At 43.8% G+C, this 16,769-nt stretch overlaps 1 protein-coding gene across 1 annotated transcript in view; it reads right to left on the reverse strand.

Annotated features, from left to right (window-relative positions):
- The window catches only part of THOC2 (THO complex subunit 2), a 105,598-nt gene that overhangs the window by 55,309 nt on the left and 33,520 nt on the right, over positions 1–16,769 (reverse strand). The window contains exons 15-20 of the mRNA XM_069986777.1: positions 16,485–16,586; positions 13,454–13,538; positions 11,668–11,761; positions 11,177–11,257; positions 4,663–4,759; positions 4,145–4,262 (exon numbers count right to left, since the gene is read on the reverse strand). Of these exons, the coding sequence (XP_069842878.1) occupies positions 4,145–4,262; positions 4,663–4,759; positions 11,177–11,257; positions 11,668–11,761; positions 13,454–13,538; positions 16,485–16,586 (577 nt within the window). The remainder of the gene's footprint in view (positions 1–4,144; positions 4,263–4,662; positions 4,760–11,176; positions 11,258–11,667; positions 11,762–13,453; positions 13,539–16,484; positions 16,587–16,769) is intronic.

Genomic DNA, 16,769 nt, shown 5'->3' on the forward strand with positions numbered 1-16,769 from the left:
CTTACCAGAGCGGCGACGTCTTCCATCTCCTGCGGGCCACACACGATGACATTTCATCGCAGGCCGCCTGCAGGAGAAGACAGGCACAGGCTATAGGGGAGAGAAGAGGACCTGGGTAGCGTGGAAGCGGAGGAAAGGCAAGTGGGATGTTGATTTTTTTTTATTTATATGGGACAGGAACTGGGGGTGTAATTAGGCTACCAAGGACATGACTGGGGGTGTGTGTAAATTAAGCTACCAGTGACATGTCCCTGGTAGCCTAGTTAACTGCCCCAGTCATGTCACTGGTAGCCTAGTTAACCGCCCCAGTCATGACTGGGGGGCGGGGGGGGGTAATTAGGCTATCAGTGACATGACTGAGGTGGTTAACTAGGCTACCAGGGACATTACTGGGGGGGGGGGGGGTTAACCAGGCATACCAGAGGCATCACTGGGGGTTAACTAGACTACAAGGGGCATCACTGGGGGTTAACTAGACTACAAGGGGCATCACTGGGGGTTAACTAGAGTACCAGGGACATCAGTATCGGGTTAACTACATCTACCAGGGGCATCACTGGAGGTTAACTCTGGCTACAGGGCATCACTAAGGATTCACATCAGGTACGAGGGGAATCACAGATGGTTAACTACAATAGCAGGGGCACTAGGGGAACAATACTTTGCCTTGCCCTGGGTGCTGCAAACCCACACTACTAACTTCAGCGCACAGTATGCGGCCCTCGAATGATTTTATTAATGCCCGACTGGCCCTCGACATGGAACAGGTTCCCCACCCCTGCTTTACAATGAAAGGTACCATCTATACCACAGGATCCCCCACTGGCAATAGTTGATAGTTACAGCTGGCCTCCTCCCCCTCCCTGCACAATGACCTCTACAAGGACACAACATATCACTGCTCACACAGAATTAGCATCGCCTGTTTATAGGTCACATGTGATTATTGTAAAGCTGTGCCAGGGAATAATGACCAAAAAGAACACAAAGAATAAAATACACAAATGGGAAAACAACTATGTTGACTTTGATGCTTTTTTGGTGTAGCTCTTTGTGACTAGAGTGTATCTGTTCATGATCAGAACAAAAAACATCACCTTACTGAATGTAGTTTGGCTGCAACACCAAACTAGAACCAACAACATGTAATCCTTTTGTAAGCTTTACAGCTCATACATATGGTGAACCTAAGGTTTCCTACAAGCTCTGAGAAACACCCATACAAATCTCTTGGGTGCGACTGTACCTCTCTGTAAGAAATATCATGGAGGTGATCTCCCATACAAGCAAGGGAGCTGCCAAACAGCAGCACATTGAGTCTCTTTGACTATACTCCTTGACCCCCTTTACAAGCTAAAAGTGTCTCTGTCACTTAAAATAAAAGACTGACATGGCCTAGACAGGCATATGTTTAATGTTTTGATCACTTAGGGACCCCCAACCATTAGGTAAAGCCAGGAGCAGTTTTTTCTTTTTTTTTCCCTCTTGTGCATTATTGTAGCTGTATTAAAAAAATGACAATGATGGAAAAAAATGTATGTAGTTTGTGTTTCATATAATACAAGCAAATCTGTTAGTGAAGCAGCCCAAGATGAGATCGCCCTCCTAACAATCCCCCCCTACTGTTCATCTTCTGGTATGCAATACTAGACTGAAGATCACGGAGGCCTAAGATATCACAATGAGTGTTTGCTTTTACATCTATTTTTATCTCTGGATTCAAGTTCCCTTAAATGGGTTAAAAGACATGGTGGTCCTTTCCTGGGACCATGCCATTTTCTAGACCATCCAGCTTATCTGAAGGCAGCCATGTTATTTCTCAAAGCCTCACCGATCAATAAAGGAAGTAAACAGTAATGTTCTGATCTTTGCAATCTGACTAGATGAATGGATTCTTCCTGCTGTGTCAGCTGGCACTGCTTCCCTCAGATAGACTGCTGTGAAGGCAGGCAGCACAGCTCTTAGCTACAGATAACAGGAGCATCTCCAGGCTATGTACAACATAAGAAGAACAAGACAAAGCCACTGGACAGAACCTTTCTGAAAAGCTGCACAAAACTAGATACAGCCTTCAAATGTTTTATATTATTAAAGGGAAGCTGTCAGCTAGAAAAAAAAGACGCCCCAAACTGCCTACATGCTATAAAGTGAGACTATCCGTACCTCTAGTATAGTTGTTGGAGGCTAGTATTGATCTGATGTGTCAGAAGCATGGTCAGGGCACTAAGGTACCCTGGCCACCCACTATGACACTTCAGAGTGACAAAGTATTTTTGTAGGCGACTGCAGCGTCTGACAACCTGAATAAAGGTATGTATAGTCTCACTATAGATTACATAGCTATGTAGCCATGAAAACAGTTTAGGAAGTGGCAGCATGATTGTTTACTAGGGGAACCAAAGACACCGCTACATTTCCAGTCTCTTTATACTTCCTGTACGCTGCCTTTTTCCCCTTTACAATGGCCTTAACCTCTTTAGTAAATTATAATGGGTCCTTCTTCCTTTTACCTTTTCAAACCTCTCGTACGTGTAGTCTAGTTGCCTTTAATATGGCATTTTTCAATGCTGCCCACTGAGTGCTTGCTCCTGCTGTTTTATCCCACCCTCTTAATTCTTTATCTAAATACTCCCCCATTTTCTTAAAATCTGTCTTCCTGAAATCCAGTACTCTTGTTGTAGTATGGGATTGCACGCAGTCAGTTTGTACGTCAAACCATAAACACTGGTGGTCACTGGAACCTAAATTTCTTCTGCCTGTCATTGGGGGACACAGCACCAGTGGGTATAGGCTACTGCCACTAGGAGGCGACACTAGACAGTGACTCCGCCTGGCAGGCTTTACCCCTCCTACAGGCACCAGGCTAACTCAGTTTAAGTCCAGTGGGGGTCACCCAATTAGGGCACCCAAGTATTCTGGCATCCTTTTCTCTACAGCACAGCTCTCCTCCCTGCCACTCCCCTCCTTCACTGCCTCTCTCCCTCCCTGCCTACCCTCTCAGGCAGCTTGAGTGCAAGCCCCTCTTTCTTCAGGGAGAGGGGGTGGAGGGCATCTCTGTGAGCTCCTGCACGCAGGCAGCAGCCCCGTAGGGGACAGCCGGGGGGGGGGGGGGGGGGGGGTTTACCGGGCTCTTCTCTCTCCTTTCTTCCGGCGGCCGCGGTTTTCAGCGCTCCGCCCGTTTTCGGCCCTTCCCACCCACTGGCTTGCCTCTTATTGGCTACTCCTGTAGCCCCCATCTGCTACTTCCTGTGCCCCCTCCCTTCCTCCTCTCTGCAGCGCAGCAGCTTGTGGCCACCTGCTGTTCTCACTGCCTGCCAGTACAGCAGCCTCAGCTCCCTGTGCACAGCAGCAGCTCAGCATCCAGTGCAGCAGTTCCAGCGTGCCCCAGCTCCAGCATCCAGTGCAGCTCCAGCGTGCTAAAGCATCCAGTGCAGCTCCAGCGTCGGGTAGGCTCACCCAGTGGGTGATATCCCCCTCCTCCACTCCCCAGGCTAACAGCCCCAGCTACCATGTCTGGTCCCCGGGACGACCCCCCCCAGGCAGCTTGCTCCTGCGGCTGTGGCGACACACTGCGTGTGCTCGTTGCAAGAAAGTTCCCCTGCGGTCAGCCTGGCCCCCCTTAACCCTAGTGCCACCTCCCAGGAGGCCCCCCTCCAGGTTCATGTTAACCTTAATCCACCCTTGTATGCACGCCAGAGACAGATATAATTATGCATAAATGATCATGCGGCAGGCAGGCCAGACTAGGGGGGGTGCTCTGTGCAACAAAAAGAGAAGGAAAAAAACTTTGACCTACTGGGGATGGGTGTGACATGTCCAAAAAGTGTTAATTGCTCATTTGCCAATTTCGGTGCAATAACTTTGCCTGTAAGGATGTAAACATGACTGTGCAAACGAAAAAAAGACATACTTCAGATGAGATTTTTCAACCAGTCTGAGCCACTGTGACAAATCTGGTGCATTTGAAATTTGTTGGTCTAAGTTTGCATTGTGTATTAGAAAATCGATCCCCCCTTCCCCCCAGTGTGTGAACATGATACAAAGAAGAGACAAAAGTATATTATACTGTATAACAGCACATAAAGCTATTTTTTAAATATGTTCTCAAAATAAGTAACAGCGGGTATCACATTAGATCTCTCACCTCAGCTTTAAGTTGCTCTCCGCCTGTCATTGCTTCAAGCTGCTCCATTGTAATTTCCTCTGTAATTTCAATGCCAGCCATTTTTTGTACCACCTCTTTTAGAATCAGTAAATCAAAGCTGAAAAAAAATGTGAGGGTGAGAACAAAGCTGTTATGTGCCGCATTAGGCTCACAGTCAGAATTTTAACACATGAAGCTTCAAGTTTATACATATAGTTTGAATACAACCTGTTTTAATAGAAAACAAACAGTTACACTTATTGCTAGCTCTTTGTAGAAAGCTCTCTGCTATAACATAGGGGTGTCCCATGAGCTTAACCTCCATATGCTTCAGGTGAATGGACTGAGGTAAGTAGCTTATAAAGACTGATAGTACTCCTTGCATTGCCACAGGCCCTGTATCAAGCTAAATAAAGGGATCTAACGTTTATAGCCAACTAAAAAAGCACAAATGTATTCATGAACAAATATAATCTAGAAGCAAGATGGAAAGAATAGACTACAAGTAAAGCACTTACCTCTTTCCAGCTTTCAACTGATTTGCTACATACTGCAGAAGGCCAGCCAATTCAATGGGATATTTCCGAAAAATTGCTCCACAAAAGCTAGCCAAACCTAGAATACAAAAATGTACAGGTAAAACGTAACAAATCATTTACTGTGTAATCCGATGGCAACAGTAACAAGAGACAGTGTGGGACATCAGCACTGACGCAGCGGCTGGCAACAAACAATCGCTGTTTTACATCCAAGAACTATATACAGATCAAGAGGAGAACATAATATATAATTTTCCCCATTTAGGAAACCACATAAGAAATATAGATTGACATTGTCACATTGCCTTAAAAAGGGAACCAATAAGCACAACTGATATAGATGTATCTTCAAGGCCACCAGCGGCAGTAGCTTTACATTGGGGAGAAAGTAGTTTTATGCAAGCGCACGTGGAAGGTGTGTGTGTTTAGAGGGCAGCAGCTAGTCCTCTGGGCGGTGAGCCAACGGTAAATAGTCACGGCTCTCTGCCTGCCAGCGTGCTCTGCAGAGATAACTGACAGGCAGAGAAACCCATTAGTGGCCTCTCGGCCTGTCAATCATCCCTGCACTGTTTGCTGACAGTCAGAGAGCTGTGACTAGTCACAAGCGCTTCCCAGATGACTAGCTGTGCCCACCCCCCGTCCTTGCGTGCCAGAATAAAATTACTTTTTCTCCGATTTGAAGCTACCGCGTGCAGATGTGACCAGTAGTCTGGTGGCTGCACAGTAGATCTACTGTGCTGCTGGGAACCATATCGGCACGATCGTGCAGACTGGTTCACTTTAACTCACAATCACCACCATCAATGAACCAGAGCATGTATTGGACAGCTGCCATGTAATGCTACAATTTTCCCTCAGCAGTGGCTGCAGCTTCCTGCAGTGATCCACTGATTGATGGTAATTTCAAAAGACAGAATCATAGTGATCAACTGATCAACACCTTCAGTCTCACAGCAGTAATACAACTCCCTGCTCTGTGTTTCCTGGCAAAAATAGGTCTTAATGTAAAAGCAATAGAGCATTTTATTATGACAGAGAATAATAGTGAGGTGCTCCCTGGTCTGGTATGGCTGGAGTGCAAACAGAAGGCCTCCAGAAACTGCACTGACTTGTTGCTGAACTAGGCTCACCTTCATTTATGGCCCAGATTAAAGCGACTCTGTACCCACAATCTGACCCCCAAACCACTTGTACCTTCGGATAGCTGCTTTTAATCAAAGATCTGTCCTGGGGTCCCTTCGGCAGGTGATGCAGTTATTGTCCTAAAAAAAATACTTTTAAGCTTGAAGCCCCATGCCAAACGGAAGTATATGTGCCCTAACTTTGCACAACCTCTCTGTCCCTCCTCCCCACCCTCTTCATCATTAGGAATGCTCCAGGCAGATTGCCTCCTATTCCCCACCTGTATCAGCCCGGCACATGGGCTGGATCGCTAAGGACCTATGCAATGTTCAGCATGGAGAAAATGTTTCAGTGGCATTCCTAATGATGCAGAGGGTGGGGAGGAGGATCGGAGGGGTGGTGCAAAGTTAGGGCACAGATACTCCCGTTTGGCACGGGCTTCAAGTTTCAAAAAAATTTTTAGGACAATAACACCATCACCTCCTGAACGGACCACAGGACAGATCTTGGATTAAAAGCAGCTATCCAAAGGTACAAGCGGTTTTGGGGGAGGGGTCAGATTGTGGGTACAGAGACGCTTTAAACTACCTAGGGTCTAGTGCAGCTCCACTGCCTAGAGGACTGTCTACAGGAGTCCAATAGATGCAGTGACTGGATGATTAAACCAATACAATGGTCACAACATCACCTTGTGAGATTACAGGCCCCATGGTTACACAGTGCTGACCATGAAGTCATTCCTTTTAAATTATTACATGCAAAGCATTTCGCTTCTCAGGAAACCCTCATTAGGCATAGTACTCACCAACATAAAAAAGCCTTATATGCACACACTGTCCGTACATTATTCACTTGTTGTGTGACCTGACATACAATTTCCACACAGAACTATAAATAATTTTATAACACTTTATGTTTTAACCCCTTAATGACAGATGACGTACATTTACGCAATCTCGTCGCTAAGGGAGTTCAGGGGGGGCGCGCTGAGACCCCGCTCTAAACTGCCGCAATTCCAGGTGCTATCTTCAGCCAATCACCGCTCCCGCTAATTAAGACCGTTAAATGCAGCTGTCAAACACGACAGCTGCATTTAAAATTCTTCTGTGCCCCTGTCCCTGGTGTCTAGTGAGGGGATCTCCCGCCACACGATGCGATCGTGGAGGGGAGATCCCTTCATCTTACCGTCCCGGGACTCAGCGTCGGACTGACACTGATCCTGGCTCGGTATTCTGTTGATCTGGTCTGCAGCAGGCCAGACCAATAGAGCACCGATCTCTTGGATCGGTACTGTGTAATACAAACCCCCTCCCCTAATAAAAGTCAAAATCCACCCCCCTTTTCCCATTTTTTAAATAAAAATAAACAAGTAACATGTTTGGTATCGCCGGGTGCATAATCGCCCAAACTATTAAATTGTGCAATTCCTGATCTCGTACGGCAAACGTCATAAGCGCAAAAATTGCACATTTTTGGTTGCATCAAATCCAGAAAAACTAATAAAAAGACTTTAAAAAGTCACATATACGCAAAATGATGCCTCACACAGCCCCATAGACCAAAGGATAAAAGCATTATAGGCATGGTAATAGAGCAATTTTAAGGAACGTTTATTTTCTGTACAAAAGGTTTTATTTTTTTTAACCCTTTAAGGACATGGCCCATTTTCGTTTTTACGTTTTCGGTTTTTCCTCCTTGTGTTTAAAAGGTCATAGCACTTGCATTTTTCCACCTAGAAACCCACATGACCCCTTATTTCTTGCGTCACTAATTGTACTTTGCAATTACAGGCTGAATTTTTGCATAAAGTACACTGCGAAACCAGAAAAAAATTCAAAGTGTGGTGAAATTGAAAAAAAAAACGCATTTCTTTTATTTGGGGGAAATGTGTTTTTACGCCATTCGCCCTGGGGTAAAACTGACTTGTTATGCATGTTCCTCAAGTCGTTACAATTAAAACGATATGTAACATGTATAACTTATATTGTATCTGATGGCCTGTAAAAAATTCAAACCGTTGTTAACCAATATACATTCCTTAAAATCGCTCCATTCCCAGGCTTATAGCGCTTTTATCCTTTGGTCTATGGGGCTGTGCGAGGTGTCATTTTTTGCGCCATGATGTGATCTTTCTATCGGTACCTTGATTGCGCATATACGACTTTTTGATCGCTTTTTATTACATTTTTTCTGGATTTGATGCGACCAAAAATGCGCAATTTTGCACTTTGGGATTTTTTTGCGCTGACGCCGTTTACCGTACGAGATCAGGAATGTGATTAATTAATAGTTTGGGCGATTACGCACGCGGCGATACCAAACATGTTTATTTATTTATTTGTTTACTTTTATTTAAAACCTGGGAAAAGGGGGGTGATTCAGACTTTTATTAGGGGAGGGGGATTTTTACTATTAACAACACGTTTTTTTTTTTTTACACATATACTAGAAGCCCCCCTGGGGGACTTCTAGTATATACACTTTGATCTCTCATAGAGATCTCTGCAGCATAGATATGCTGCAGAGATCCATGAGATCGGCACTCGTTTGCTTTCGGCTGCTGCAGCCGGAAACAAACGAGTGCCGAGCCGAGGACGGCGCCATCTTGGACGCGTCCCCGGCCGGCATCAGTAACGGAGATCGCTCCTCCGGGACAAGGTCCCGGAGGAGCGATCTCCCCCACTAGACACCAGGGAAACGTTGCCTGCGGTAATCGGAGGCAGCTGTCAACTTTGACAGCTGCCTCCGATTAGCTAATTAGCGGGCACGGCGATCGGACCGTGCCCGCTAATAGCAGCGGTCCCGGGCTACTCGCGGCACCCGGGATCGCGGCACTTCAAAGCGGGGCCGCCGCGCGGCCCCGCTTTGAAGTGCTAATGAGGACATAGGACGTACCGGTACGTCCTATGTCCTTAAGAGGTTAAAGCCACCAAATAATATAAAAAAAAAAAAAGTTATGCAAATTGCATATTGTTTTAATCGTACCGACTTGAGGAAAATATATAACAAGTCAGTTTTTCCACAGGAGGAACAGCATAAAAACAAAGCCTCCCCCCAAATAAAAAGAATTGCGCTTTTTTTTCCCTTCAATTTCACCTCGCATTTAAATTTTTTTCTGGTTTCGCAGCATATTTTATGCAAAAATTAAGCCTGCCATTGCAAAGTAAAATTAGTGGCGCAAAAATAAAGACTCATGTGGGTCTGTAGTGGAAAAAATACAAGTGCTATGGCCCTTTAAAGAGAAGGGAAAAACGAAAACGCATAAATGAAAATTGGCTCAGTCATTAAGGAGTTAAGGATTTTCTTTTTACAGATGCTTACCAATATTAGATACATCATCCTTTATTGAAGTGTGGGTAAAAAGCACAGCTTAATATAAAGTGTATGCCTAATGGTATGCTATGCCTGATGAAAGTTTCCTGAGAACGCACTGCATCTCATAAAATGTATGAAAAGGTACTCTTAGCACCATGTGGACTATACATTGCTCAAGTGAGTTGTGTCCACACTATGCACCCTGGTGTCCATAAAAAGGGGGTGAGATGGGCATTGGACTAGTCTAATTCTGCCATTACATTATTTTTTGTGAAAACACTTTCCCGAGTTCACATGACAAGATATCACCCAGTTACCATATATAAATACATAGAGATATCTTACACTGTTTAATGCATAGAGATATCTTACACGGTTATGTGAAGGAAGCCTGAGGGTACATTCACACGTCCCCTATTTCTGTTTACAATTGCAGACACATCCATCATTATGGCCTGTAGGCTTTACGAGGTCCTTGCCAGGGCTATTATCTGAGCCGCAAAAAAAATGCTGGCTGGCACTAGCACAGACTGCAATTAAATGGGTCCGCGCAACTGCAGACAGCTACAGTTGCACATCCATAGAGCTGTCCATAGGTGTGGAAAGCAATATGGACAAATGAACCTGCCTAATTCCCAAACTACACTATTTTCCGGCGTATAAGGCGATTGGGCGTATAAGACGACCCCTGACTTTAAAAGAGATTGTCAGGGGTTTGCCTTATATGCCGGAAAATGTTAACCCCTGCAGTCAGGCAGGGGTTAACTGCAGCTAAATAATATAACAAACAGTTAACTCACCTGGGCCCGTTCCCAGCCTCAACGCATCATCTTCTCCGCTCCCATTCCTGGCGCAGCCAATGTGACATACTCTGACTGCGCCAGGGATGCCCGAAGCTCTCCCGAGCAGCAGAGTGTCTAATCGGAAGCGCCAAGCTGCTCGGGAGAGCTTCGGAAGAATGCGGAGGCTTCAAGAGGGTCAGAAAGTAGCCAAAGCCTCTGTCATTCTTCCGGAGCTCTCCAGAGCAGCCGAGCGTCTCCGATTAGACGCTCAACTGTTTGGGAGAGCTTCGGGCATCCCCGGAGCAGTCAGTGTACATCACATTGGCTGCGCCAGGAATGGGAGCAGAGAAGAAGACGCATGGAGGCCGGGAATGGGCCCAGGTGAGTTAACAGTTTTTTGTTTTGTTTTTTTAAATGGTCTCCCCATACCCGGCGTATAAGACAACCCCAGATTTCTGACAAGATTTTTCGGGGTTAAAAGGTCATCCTATACGCCGTAAAATACGGTATATGTACATAAAAACATTTAAATATTTAAATGGTTACCAAAAATAACCATTTATGGGAGATTTTGGTAATAAATCAGCAGTCTTTTGTGCCATCAGGACAAAAGAAAAGCACAGCAACTAAAAATCAACCACGTATAAAATTTTGCTAGTGTTGGCCTCCTCATTAAAGGGAATCTGTCACTAGGAGTATGAGGCCTTAAATGAAGGCAGGATAAACTAGTGACAGAAATGCTGAACAGATCAGTGTATTACTTATATCATTTTGTTCAGCCATTCTCCTAATATGCAGGAGAATAGGATTCCTGCCACAGCCCTCCCCCCGCTGCTGATTGACAGTTAACTGCCAATTAGCAGCTGCTGGGTGGAGTTTTCTGCTTCTTATGAATATCAAGGACTACAGGGCTCATGCACATTATGAAGAGGACAACTTATTGTCCATGTTATTCAGGAGGATCTCTCTGGATCAGCTGTACAGAACAATGTAAGGGATGCATTGTCCTATACAGCTTCTCTGCCACTAGTTTATGTTACCCTGAAATAGAACATCCCAAACCAACTGACTGTCAGATGGAAAAACCCCTTTAAAAAGACTAAGTTATTCCTTATGTACAGGAAAGGAGAGGACTCCCTTTGAAAAGATGGAACCCAGGGTCTATTTGAACAGAACAGCAGGTCACGCTTATGCACTTCTGCTCTATATCTGCATATTTATTATGTGGTTTTGTCAATAAAATATGACACTAAGAATAAAGAAATGTTACTTACTCTGCAACCAACTGGATATTGTAGTGTCATCATGCTTCATCTTCTCTTTTTCTGGATTTGCAAGTGCTTCAATTATACAGTCTGGGTAAAGTGTTAAAGATAAGCCAAAATATAGAACTACACAATTAAAGCTACAACTTTTTCACAAGAATTTTGAAGGCCTAATTATCACATCTATATATGTGTGAGCACAGGACTCCAATAACACACGTTAACGGGGATGGACTCTCACACTATGGCCGCCAAATGTGGACGGAACCTTGCCCAAATTGACCCGTAACTAGCCTCCAAATGTGGCTGTGGCTTCGTCTACAAGAGGCAGCTGCAACATGGTAACTAATAGAAAAGAAATCAGTCTACCCAGTGTTTTTTATTGTTTTACAAGGTTGAAAGGCCAGCACTCCATACTGCCTGTGCCAAGTACATACAAATATTTTATAGAACCTGTAATTTGGAATGGGCTTTGAGGTTTTACAAAACAAAAAGGATACACGCAAGGACATCATAGTTCAGAGAAGTGAGGTATTTCAATGAATCTACAACAGGTGTTATTAAGTTGTCATATTTCTGAATCTGTGAAAGTATCTGAAAAACAAAAAATCACAAATTAAAAAAAAATAAAGTTTCACATGAAGTTAAATGTTGTTTTTGTTTATTACAATACTTTAATTAGTTATACTCCAATTGGGCCATGTCAGACCTAAAGTAGCTAACACCAGTACATGTACAGCAAAAAAGGACTGCAGCACTCCAGAAATGGCAATCCAAGTTGAAAAGGAATTCATTTATTTAGTGCTGCAGTCCTTTTTTGCTATACATTGTGAACACCCTAGCATGAGGTGTTACTGCTGGCACTCGCTCCACTACCGCTTTCTTAGCAACATCTCCTGTTGTGGTTCCACTATAGTCAAAGTGCACAGACAGAAATAACAAACAATAAATATCATATCTCATCTAGTGCATGAATCAATAAATACTATATCCTATCTAGTGCATGATTTACGGCTAGTAAACTAAAGACCTTTTTACACAGGCCGATTATTGACAAGTAGTGTTGCTAGAAACGTTCCTTCAGTCTATAATTGGCCCGGGCACAGCAAACAAGCACTGATCATGCTGATCGGCGCTCCCTTGCTTTCTTGAGTGCTGTGGCGGGGAAGCGCACTGGTTTACCGCCAGGAGACCCCAAAACAAGCAGGAGCAGATAATGTATGCTCCAGGGCCGTAGGGGTTAAAGGGGTTATCCAGCGCCACAAAAACATGGCCACTTTCTTCCAGAGACAGCCTCACTCTTGTCTCCAGCTTGGGCGGGGTTTTGCTGCTCAGTTCCATTGAAGTGAATGGAGCTTAATTGCAAACTGCACCTGAACTGGAGACAAGAGTCGTGTTGTCTCTGAAAGAAAGTGGCCATGTTTTTTTAACACTGGATAACCCCTTTAAAGGCTCCGAGCTTAACATACTCGCAGCGGGATGACAATCCCGCTGTGAGTATGTCAGCCCATTGAAACGCATGGGCAAGCATCCACAGCGGATTTCACAGTGAGAAATCCGCTGCGGATACATTGTTAAGGCACCCTTACGGTGTATTTACAAAGACAGGTTTTCTATTGCAATTATTGAAGCCAAAGCCAGGAACAGACTATAATAAAGGGCAAGTCATAAAGGAAAGACCAAGATTTCTCCTCTTTTCAAATCCATTCCTGACTTTGTTTTCACCAATTGCAACCAAAAATCTGTATGTGTGCACACACTTTTTCTCTATAGTGTGTGTCTGCTGCTAATTCTGTGTGTATAAAATGAGAGACTCTTTAACAAAATAACAAAACAACAGGTTGCCCTGTGGTGAGTCTGTCTATAAGATGGCCGACATGTAGATGCATGTGACCATGCTCTGCTCCGCCCAGTTTCCACCAATGAGCCTATATATTCCTATGGTGGACACGGGGGGCGGGGCATGGTCACATGCTCCTCCATGTCAGCCTTCTTATGGACAGAATCATCACAGAGCAGGGCTGCCCAGCCTGCAAAAGGGGAGTCTGATTTGAGCTCTATGAGGTAAACAGGGAGCTGCTGTCAGTAAGTAGTGTGAATACACTAACTAATACTGTACACTGAACCATTTTACTATAAAAAGTAGCCAACCCCTTTAAACACAGTAGCAGCTTTCTGTCTGTACAAGTTATGTCAGTTAGAACACCACCATCTTGTCCAGCAATTACATTGCCCCTGCGGACCTATAAACACACAGGTAGTTTATAAAGCAACAAATAAACGTACATAGTCAAACAAAATCGTTGGATTACTATGGCTTAGTTTTCCTATTTGCCGTCCTGATGGCTTCACATTTTCTTTCGTAAGACGTCTGAAAGGGATAAGAGGGAGAGAAAAAAAGAAAATGAACATTCGCTACACCTATAACATAATGTTTTATGAGCACTATTAAGAATTTAATTGGCCATAAACACACACCAAGTGCATGTATACAATAAAAGGGGGAGAAATCCATAAAACAACAACTCCAGAGGTCTCTCTGCGAAAATCTAAAAAAGGGCAAATGACTGCATCTCCCTCTCCATAGATCACAACTATGAGCCGCTGCTAGAAAAGACCTTATCATAACAGACATTCTCTGTTAACATTTGCAAGTAATAAAAATATTTTTTGCCAATTGCCTGTAAAACGTACAAGTCTTGGAAATTGGGAAGTCTTGTGTAACTACTGGGAGAATGTTTCTAATGAGAGCGGCGCTTAATGACGGAGCTAAGGATCTCCAGAGTACGGAGAATAATTGGTTCATAGCAATCTGTGATTGAACTCATTAGATTTTTTTCAGTGCAGCCTTCAAGAACATTTTGGGCAGGTGCAGTCTCAGGTCTATAACTCTCCTGTAAGTGGACTATTTCTGCCTCAGTGACAACAGAACTGCAGCACTGCAGTGTGCATTCATTTATCAGCAACAGCAATGGTTTATACTGGTGCCTTCAAAGGAATACTAAAGCGTATAATGCCCAGACTGAGCCAAAGATTTCTTAGTGCCCAGAGATGTGGTTATTGCATCTACACTTCAGGTTATCTGTAAATGTTTTCTAGCAAGTAGGCTTAACTAAAATCTTTATTTTTATTGTAAACCTTGTGATGCAGAAAAAAACTATTTTCGGGTGACATACAAATAACAGCAAGTTTTTATGCGGGTTTCAAGGGTGTACAGGTGGCCGTATAGATCAGACAATAGTTAGTGGTTATGGTCGGCAATTAAAGACTCCGATCCTTCATAAGTAACCGTGCACAATTGGATTGGCTGAACAACATTAACCATTAACCCATAGCTGCACCAGGACGTTATTGAACGTCCTCGTGCCGCTATGGGAGTTCAGAGGGGGGTCGCGCGGCGACCACCCTCTGAACTGCCGCGATCCCGGGTGCCGCGTGTAGCCCGGGCTCGCGGCTATTAGCGGGCACGGTCCGATCGCCGTGCCCGCTAATTAAGTACTTAGAAGCAGCTGTCAAAGTTGACAGCTGCTTCTAAATACTTGCTTTTATTCATACCTGGTGGTCTAGTGGGGGGATCGCCCCCCTGCGGCGCGATTGCGGGGGGGGGGCGATCCCTGCATCCATCCCGGGCCGGGGTCTGCTCCGTAATGGCGCTGATCCCGGCTCGGCATTCTATTGCTTTTGGCTGCAGCAGCCAAAAGTAATAGAACACCGATCTCATGGATTCATGCAGTATAACTATACTGCATGGATCTCTATGAGAGATCAGAGTACATATACTAGAAGTCCCCCAGGGGGGCTTCTAGTATATGTGTAAAGTAAAAGACAAATGTATTTTTAATAACACAAAACCCCCTCCCCTAATAAAAGTCTGAATCACCCCCTTTTCCCCATTTTATAAATAAAAATAAATTAATTAATTAATAAACAAACATGTTTGCTATCGCCGCGTACGTAATCGCCCAAACTATTAATTAATCACATTCCTGATCTCACACGGTAAACGGCGTCAGCGCAAAAAAATCCCAAAGTGCAAAATTGCGCAATTTCTGTCGCATCAAATCCAGAATAATTGTAATAAAAAGCGATCAAAAAGTCATATATGCGCAATCAAGGTACTGATAGAAAGATCACATCATGGCGCAAAAAATGACACCTCGCACAGCCCCATAGACCAAAGGATAAAAGCGCTATAAGCCTGGGAATGGAGCCATTTTAAGTGACGTATATTTGTTAACAACGGTTTGAATTTTTTACAGGCCATCAGATACAATATAAGTTATACATGTTACATATCGTTTTAATCGTAACAACTTGAGGAACATGCATAACAAGTCAGTTTTACCCCAGGGTGAATGGCGTAAAAACTCATTTCCCCCAAATAAAAGAAATGCGTTTTTTTTTTCAATTTCACCACACTTTGAATTTTTTTCTGGTTTCCCGGCACATTTTAGGCAAAAATTAAATCTGCCATAGCAAAGTACAATTAGTTGCGCAAAAAATAAGGGCTCACTTGGGTCTCTAGGTGGAAAAATGCAGGCGCTATGGCCTTATATACACGAGGAGGGAAAAACGAAAACGCAAAAATGAAAACTGGCTGTGTCCCCTAAGGGTTAAACAACATTAACAAAATTATTTTGGTGGGGGTGAAGGAAAAGACTGAAATAAGACTAAAGCCTTTCTCCGATTAAAACTTACTTATCCCTTATCCACAGGATAGGATTAAGAGATTAGGTGTGTGTCTTCTTCTGACCTCTGTGACCCCCCACCCCCCCAGCGATCTCCAGATTGACCCCCTGCTCCTGTGTTTTAAATACAGTCGTGGGTCGGAAAGTGACCCACCACTGTATTCATTCTCTATGGTGTGGCCAGAAAGAGAAGAGTGCCATACTTTGCTCTTTCTGGCCCCATAGAGAAGGTAGGTGCCGGGCGACAATCTAGAGATCGCCAGAGGCCCAGAGGTCAGGCCCCCCCCTGTGATCTCTTGGTTGTCCCCTATCCTATAGATAGAGGACAAGCAAGCTTTACTTGGAGAACCTTTAAAAAAAAAAAAAAGGCCAGAGTAAGTGATACCATTCATATGTGGCTGAAAGATAGCTCTAAAATCAACAAAGAGAAACAGTGTGTTACGTTAGGTGTAATAACTTTCTAACGTAGAGTGTAGTAACAGAAAAAAAAACACAGAAACAAGTTTAATTTATCTCGTGACTAAAGGTAATATGGAGGATGCAAAGAAATAACCAATACAAAAGGGAAAATATATTGAAGGGAAAATATCCCTGTAGTAAGAAAATGATATAATCATCTGAATACTTACTTCATAATGTATTTGGCTCTGTCAATTGTTTGTGCTTTAACTTTTACAAGCAACGGATGACTATTGTAGGTTTCATTCTTCCACTGTCCGTACAGACGATATCTTGAAATAAAACACAGATGAATTACAAGACATATGTTGTACAAAAATATCAGCAATAGGATTAAAGCAACTGATAGTAATTCAATAAATATGAAAGGTCCAAATATACGTCTTATGCACAAATTACCTCCCACGCGATTCATATTTAGCTAGACTGTCCCAGATGTGTGTGAAAAATAAAAG

Source organism: Dendropsophus ebraccatus, chromosome 10 (assembly GCF_027789765.1).
Source record: "Dendropsophus ebraccatus isolate aDenEbr1 chromosome 10, aDenEbr1.pat, whole genome shotgun sequence".
Lineage (NCBI taxonomy): Eukaryota > Metazoa > Chordata > Amphibia > Anura > Hylidae > Dendropsophus > Dendropsophus ebraccatus.